Source organism: Bactrocera latifrons, unplaced genomic scaffold, assembly GCF_001853355.1.
Source record: "Bactrocera latifrons isolate USDA-ARS-PBARC rearing strain unplaced genomic scaffold, ASM185335v1 scaffold_254, whole genome shotgun sequence".
Lineage (NCBI taxonomy): Eukaryota > Metazoa > Arthropoda > Insecta > Diptera > Tephritidae > Bactrocera > Bactrocera latifrons.
The window spans coordinates 323,260-331,693 of record NW_017536119.1 but is presented as its reverse complement, the minus strand read 5'-3'; the positions used below and the strand labels follow the sequence as shown (position 1 = coordinate 331,693).

General features: G+C 36.1%; 1 protein-coding gene across 1 annotated transcript in view; it reads left to right on the top strand.

Annotated features, from left to right (window-relative positions):
* The first annotated feature begins 373 nt into the window (after positions 1-373).
* LOC108969501 (atrial natriuretic peptide receptor 1) overlaps positions 374-8,434 on the top strand; it is a 115,156-nt gene continuing 107,095 nt past the window's right edge. Inside the window, exons 1-3 of the mRNA XM_018934252.1 lie at positions 374-1,306; positions 2,947-3,130; positions 3,283-3,485. Coding sequence (XP_018789797.1) covers positions 457-1,306; positions 2,947-3,130; positions 3,283-3,485 — 1,237 coding nt within the window. The 5' untranslated portion in view covers positions 374-456. The remainder of the gene's footprint in view (positions 1,307-2,946; positions 3,131-3,282; positions 3,486-8,434) is intronic.

Genomic DNA, 8,434 nt, shown 5'->3' with positions numbered 1-8,434 from the left:
AAATTAAACCAAAAAGATGCCTCAAAACAGAAACAGAAATTGAACCAGGAGCAGTAACGGGGGCAGARAAAGAAAMAGAARCAAAAACAAAAAAGAATCAAAAARATGAGCAGAAACAAAGCAGAGAAAAAAATCAAAAGCAAAAAATTAAAGAAGAAAACGAAAAAACAGGAACAGAAGAAGTAACAGAAAAGTAAGAAAACACAGGAAAAGAAGCAGAAACTCACACATAAGCAAAAGAAGAGACAGAAAGAGAAAGCACAGCGGAAGCAATTCCTTTAAATGAAGTCGATATAGTTATAAGCAACCTTATAAACAGAAACAAAAATTAAAGCAAACGAAAAAGTAACAGCAAGAACTCAAAAAGGAGCAAGTACTCAAACAAAAGCAGAATTAATAAAAAATTTAAGTTGGAAAAAAAACAGAGAAAAAGCTAGAAAGAAAATTTTGGCAATTATGGAAGCAAATATGAAAATAGAATTAGAAACAGAAATGAAAACAGAAATTGCAGCGGCAGAACCACGAATTGGAGTTTACAAAGAAATTCGGAAACAAATAAGTAACCCCCAAAAACACAAAATGCTCACAAATTATCCATCTCAAGCCGATACGCAAACCCAAATCCCACCTACTCAACAACGCACTCATGATTATTACGCAGAGCAGCGACAACCAACAACAGCAGTACGATTACAAGCCGGTCGTTGCATTTCAGGAAATGAAATTTTGATCCACACTCAGTGCCAATGGGCATCTACTCAAAACCACAAGCTCATACCAGCTGCAGCACGCTCTGAGTGCCACTCTGCAGTCCAACCGCGTAGTCAACACAAATCRTTGAATACAAAATATCGTCGATCACAGTTTCGCAATTGGCGTGATTGGCTTTTTCGTGCCCAAGCATTGCAACCACCTTGGCGCAGCCCTTTTATGCCACTACTAACAACGTACACGTTGTTGTATCTGCTAAGCGCGTTACCCCACGTACGAGCCGCTTGCCGTGAGGAGTCCGCTCGCGCTTGCGAAGCCATTTGTACACCGGACGGTCGCGACTGTACGTTGCGCGCACTTTTATTGCTACCCGACGATGACACCTACACGGCTTCGTTGCGTCGCACAATGCCAGTGTTGCATTTGGCTGACCGTTATATTCGCGAAAATAGTTTATTGCCACCGCAGTTGAATTTGGAATGGATGACGGGCGATGTGAAATGCGATGCAGCATATGCCTCTATTAAGGCCATGGACGGCATCGTAAAGAATTGTGCACATGTTGTCTTTGGTCCAGTTTGTGATTATGCCTTAGGTGAGTACCTAGTGTGTATGGCATGATTTGTGGGACATGTATTGATTTATTAAATATTAATGTAATACTACGATGCCAAATCCCCGGAGTTGTTATGGGTATAGTGGTATGAGAGAGAATTTATTGATATTTGGTGGGAACCCTAACAATGTTATAGAATTCAAAGCACAACAGTTTGCAAATTTTGATATACCATAGAGCTTTCGGAGTATAGTGATATGTGTGGACTGATCAAACACACTTAGAAATATAATGATAACGAGGAGAGTAGCAAAGTCTAGAAGACCTCAGACTAGTTGAAAAAATTTTCAAAAAATTCTGAAGAAATACAGTTTGAGTCACAACCACTAGAATGTTGATATCCTTTCTTTTTGATTGCCAGAAAAATTACAATGACATTTTCAATATTTCCAAATTTTTTTCAAAATAAAGATGTTTTATTCTGGAATTTTGAATGATTTAAAAGATCACACTGGGTGCCTGATATGCAGAACATATTGAAACTAAAGTTGAACTACATTATAGAATTTAAACCTGACAAATCACTCTGGTAGTTCTTCTAGCAGCTCTTTCCTCTTTTTTGTTACAGTAGAGCAATACCCTAATATAAGACCCAAGMAATTCCGCCATAACCATGACTTTTGGCCGAAAATAAATGCAGGTACGTTACACTAAAGTAGCCGTGGAACGAACCTTCGATCTCCTGCCCGTTAATGCCTGGTCCTTTGTGCTTTTCAATAAAATTTTTATCGATAAATTCTAGCATACAAGGTTAGTTCAAAAATATGTACGGTAGATGTAATCGATAATTTTTAACAATGTCGCCACCTCGGGGAAACTTTTGAGACTTTTGAACGAAATAATTGAAGTTGAATACTAAAGATGTTCTCTTTAAAATAGGATTCCCACAGGAACAGCATCTATTTCTGAAAAAGCCGACTCTCTAAGTCTGAATGACCTACTTGTAAAGATAATGTTTAGTAAGCAACCGAGATAAACTCTCTCAACGATAAGAGAAATAATTGAAAATATTCTTCTTCTAGGTCCAATTTTAAGCATATCTAGTTTTACTAAGAAGAATTAACCTTCGTGTTTTTAACCCAAGCAGCATTTATAATAGGCGATATTCTCAAGTTTTACCTTGGGCTGTAAGTTAGGAGTATGAGCTCACTAGCGGTAGCAAAATGCTGCTACGATATTAAACTTGACCTACTGTTCACAGCGGAATCGTTGAAAATTGAGAATTTGAATTTGAAGAATTGAGATTGAATCGTTGAATCGGAGAGGCCCTTCCCGATCCTGACGGAGGTTTTGGTATTGCTCAACGTCAGTTTATACAGCCGTATTACTTTTTGGGGATATTAACCTGTTTATCTAACCTAATTCRACCTAAGGCAGGTATCTACTCAGAAATCACTAAGGAGCTAAGAAAACTAAAAAGTTTTGATATATCTTTCTACTTTGAAGGGCCATGCACCAGTGTTGCCATATTATATCTATATTTTATTATTAAAATATAACAAGTAAACTTCGAGTAGAGTCCGAAGTGATCTAAGCCTCTAGACCTTCAATAGTTGTACAACTCCAACCGATAACATAAGCACAATATAATACATGGTATACTCTCTGTGCTCTTTCAGCCGCCGTCAGTCGCATCGCCAAGTACTTCAATAGCAACGGCACGCCAGTCATATCCATAGGTGGCGCCACCGATAGTTTTGAAGACCAGAAAACAACATGTGCTGATGAGTTCTATATGCTGGTGCGTCCCGGTGTGCTCAGCTTTAAAAGTCTCTCTCTGATGATAATCGAACTTATGAAACGGTAAGGGCAATGCGCAAATGTATACGAATTTTGAAATAAAAATCTTTGCTAACATTCATAAAATCAAAAAGAAGTTAACTTAACATTGATTACCACTTAAAAAATCTTGAATAATTTAATACAAGTATTAAAACTTTGCATCCTTCTTGCAGCTACAATTGGTCGAATTCCATAGCATTCTACGAACGTGATGGACAAAGTAATGCTGTCGGTGAGCACAGCTGTTATTTGATGATGAAAAGTTTTGGCGATGAAATGCGTAATCTGAATTTGACATTTGCACAGTATTCCATAGTGCCGGAGCTGCGCAACCGCACCGAGGAGCTAGTACGTGAAATTGGCAATAARCACACAAGTAAGMGCCATCAAACATATGTGTCTWTATATATTTGTTTTTGTATTACAAAGTAGACGTTTATTTACCTTTTAACGCCACTCTTGTGGCAATCAGCAGCTGATTAGATAAACCTCCATTGTCTTTCATTAAATTTAACAGCATGTTTAACGCAAGCATGTTTGCTGACATTACTGTTATAGTAACATTTCGTATGTTAAAAATAGCAGATAATGTTAACAAAATATGCGGCGTTAACAGAAATTTGACATGGAATTTAGTGCTTTAACATATTCTATGAAAAGTAATMAACTTGGCGTGCGAATATTCATTAACATTCACTGGTTCTGTGTAATGGCTGTAGAAATTCAAGCTCWCAAACAAGCTTTTCACAGAATTTCATTAACATTCATTTGTGCTAACATTTGGTTAATGTAAAGCCAGRGAATGTTAATGAAATTCTCGGGTTAAGCTGTTCGTTAAAGCTTTTCGCACAGTGGTGAGTACTAGAGGAAATTATTATGAAAATTTATGAAATATTAACTAAGAAAAACTATATAAAGACTGGTAATAAGACTCACATGCTAAATAAAACTGACTTGAAAGTTGAGGTTAGGTCGCAGTTTGACCCTCGTACTCAAAGTTGCACAAGTTTTCACTTGGCCAACTGAGAGCACTGCTCCTTTGTGATACCTAAACTAGTTCCTCATAAGCCCAAGAAACATTTTGAGCTTACCTCAAATTCTCGGCCACTTCGTTGAATCCGCAAGTGTGCTAACGAGATATTTCAATCACAGTTTGGCAAACACAGAGCAGGTGAGGACAAATTGCTCAGACGATTCTACCTTACCTTCCTCTATAYAGTTTTGACACAACGCCTATTGGACATTGTCAGAATATCCACAACAGCGGCTTTGACCGTACAGACATCTAAAACACTGGAGACGTATCATCCGTATTCCGTCTATCAAAACATGATCGATTTAGTTGGCGACTTTTCGATCCGGAGACAGCCAGATAGCTTGATGCATTTTCCTATTATCTGGCACTACAGATAACTAATCTATTTGGGGATGTTTCATCACGGAGGCTGAATTTACCGACCGTTATGCCAAAGATACCTTCTCTGTCTACTCTGATGTTTAAGTCGCCCATCACGAATTTGACATTGTGGCGAACTTCGCTTTGATGTAGATTGTTGTTAGACGTTTATCCACCGAGGTAAGGACTCGGCCACGAAATGCCACAGGGACTTACTCATCTCAGCCCTTGTTCCGTCCATCACACCTTTTGGACGGCGGTAACGCTTTTACTCTTGGTACCTTCCCAATTAAGGTACCAGATATTCCAGATGCCTAACCTTAAATCGTAGTCCTTATTAAGTTTGCAGTGGTCGTCATCAAAARGGGGGTTTCTCATCCCACGTTATTTTATTCTTATAATTTAGGGTGCTTTTACGTGGCGGTTCTCAAATCGAGCGCAAAACCCCGGGAAGGGACATCTCTCACCAAAAGGGATTTATTTTGGCTACACAGAGGGTACYTKGTMTAAGACTGGAAGTTGTGAGCTGCTTGCGCCATATGTAAAACAACCATTTCTGGTCACTGCYATGTRAATGSCGATCAGAGAACTTYCCTCACTTCAACACATGKCTYCATCCTCCAMACATTATCGGTAAATCAATTATAGAAGTACTATATATGTGATAGCTTCTCTACGAAACTTGCACTCCATCAAGTTTTGCTGATTAGGAGTTACTTTAGTATACTTGATATCTAACTTACCCATTAGCTTGTTGACAAACTGCCTACATGTTTTGGAGAAAACACCAAAATTCAGTATAATACTTATAAAATGCTAGTCTGACTTAAAAGTACTGTGACTTATGCGGACAGAAGAAAAAAAGCTGTCAGATGGATTGACTAAGCTAATGGAATTTTTAAATATATATGTTCGCTATAGACCAAGGCTCCCGAGTTGACCAATTCAGATGCCTGTTAGTAGATAATAACTCAAGTTTGCGCCGTGATCTAAGGTCTCCTGTGCCAGTAAGCTTAACTCAACTGAAGCTATCATTACACAGACATTTACAGATTTCGATTATGTTGCTGACAATGCAAAAACCCTTTCTTTTAATGTAGCTAGTGGAAATCTTATCTAGGCAAGAGTAATCAATMTCAGTCTTTATTAAAATTGAGTGCAAAACGACTGCCTTTTTCATTTGATTAAATATTGATCTGCCGTTGGACATATTTGATACACAGAAACACAGATGGAAGAAAATGAAGCCAAAAAAGAAATCGGACTAGTTCTAGTCTATATCACATAAGATACAGCTGAAATACAACTTGCTACTGGGTTGTCAAATTCACACACACAATCGCACTCAAACACAATTTCTCACATGTGAAATGTAAACAAAATAGTTCGAAAGCTTTTCAACCCCAAAACGCTCCAACAACACGTGCGTTTGGCGGCGAGCTTTTTCGAAGTTACAACAAAACAAAAATCAGCTGTTTAAATGAAAATCACAATAACAACAAGCACATTATACAAAATGAAAGTGAAAGATGCAATTTGGAAATCGCAAATCAAAGCCGGCATTTAGAGCATATTGCCGCTGGCAATCAACCGAACAGTAGTCGGCAGTTGTGCATGAATTTTCAAACCGAATTTAACGTTAGCGACCAGACGCGCGGCAAAATAGAGGTGAAAAATATTATAAGAAATATTTTTTTTTTTTGTTTTGTTTTAATTGTGCGCGCATTAAAAGCGTTTATCTAAAAGAACATTTTGATAGTTGGGAGTTGAGAAGAGGGAGAAGAGGAAGTAACAACCATATGTGTTGCGCCTTGCGCCTAAAAAATAGTTTGCGTTTAAAAAAACACCCGGTGTTTTGTGTCTAACTGGCATTATTGCAACAGTTTCGCATTTTTTTTATTAATAAATAAATGTGTTTTGTCTTTTAAATGAAATCGAAAGTAAATAGATTTGCATGTTTTTTTTTTTAATTTTCAAGCAGATGAGATTGAAATGGAAATATGTGCGTTTATGTGTGTCAAAACAAATAGCGCAGCGGAAAAATATTAAAAAGCAAGAAAAAACGAAACTATAAAACGCTTCGTTRGTGCATTTCTTATGGCAAATATGTATGAATATGTGTAACAAAAATGAAAATCTAAGAGGCTAACAGTTCGAATCTAACGGAAAATACATTGCTAGTTCCTTCTAGCCCCGTTATTAGATATGAACAACCTTAAAGTCTTTTTAAGTTTACTTTATAAGAAAAAAATATATTTTATGGAGAAGTTTAACTTGATTGTGATCATTCAATTTGTATGACAACTACATATATGCTTTAGTGATCCGATTCGGAAAATTTTTACGCAGCTTCTAGTGTTGCCTTGAATAATAATGTGTGAAAAAATCCATGTTGATACCTTCCAATAAAAAAGTTTACTATACAAGAACTTGATTTCGTCAGCTTGTAGGGCAGCTATATGCTATAATGGTTCGATCTGAGAAATTCTATCAAACACTTCATCATTTTTTTGACAAGAAAACATGCAAAATTTCTTGTTGGTATCTTGTCAAATAAAGAACTTTTCTATACAAAGACTTGATTTAGATCGATCAGTTTATAAGACAGCTATTTTATATAGTGGTAAAATGTCAGACAAGTATGCAAAATCTTGGCGAGAAAAGCAAATATTAAGCTTATCACTTATAAAAAATTTCTTGTTGATATCTTGTCAAATAAAGAACTTTTCTATACAAAGGCTTGATTTCGATCGATCAGTTTTTAAGACAGCTATTTTATATAGTGGTACAATGTCAGACAAGTATGCAAATTCTTGGCGAGAAAAGCAAATATGCAGAATTTCAGAAAGATATCTCAATAACTGAGTGACTTATTCACATATAAAAAGGCAGACGTACACGGCTAAAACGATTAAGCTTATCACTTATACCATACATACTTCATAGGGTCTGCGACATTTCCTGCTGGGTGTCGCAAACTGTGTGACAAACTTAATATTCAGTGCAAAACCAACAAATGCCCAACGGAAAATATGTATAAGTATCAAATGAAATTTTGTATTGACAAATGAAAGCAAATAAACTCGGCACGACACGTAAACAAAGGAAATGCATAGGGCTTAAATTGAAAATGAGGAATTTTAAATCACCTGTGACTATTGAGGTCATGTTAAATATATTTGACGAAAGTCTCAATAAATCAAATATGCGGACTAAAACAAATAAAAGACATCGAAATAGTGAATATATGTACCATATATATAATCATACAAAAATTTAAAAGTTAATAAAAAGCATAAATAGATACAGATATTAATAATAATAATAACCCTAAAATTATTTATATATACATGCAAGTATACACATATACATATATATATAATTAAACATTTTATGTATAAAATGTCTTGCAGAAAGATATGAAATAAATGCAAAAAAGTTTTAAGAAGCAAAATTATTATTACTATCACTAGTATTTCCCCTTATAATTAAGGGTAATTCTTTTCGAGGTTAGCCACTTTTCTGAAGAAAAATCACAGAAACTTAAAATTTAATGGGGAATATTTATTACCATTCGAAAGAACATTCTTTGGCATTTATTTTTTGAAAATTATCTATTTCGAATGTTGGCCGCGGTTACGACTCAGATGGTCCATTCATTAAGTTCAATTTTCGATTACTCGTTCGAACATTTCGACTGGTAACTGGCGAATAGCTCGCGTGATGTTTTGTTCCAAGGCCTAAATCGAAGTGGGACCGTCCGCACAGATTTTAGACTTTACATAAATCCACAAGAAAAAATCTAAAAAGTCTAACGATGTTATATCACACGATCTTGGTGGCTAATCGACCGGCACAAAACGTAAAATTATTTGCTCAAAGAAATGTTCTTTCAGTAAGTCCATTGATTGATGCGTTGTGTGGGAAGT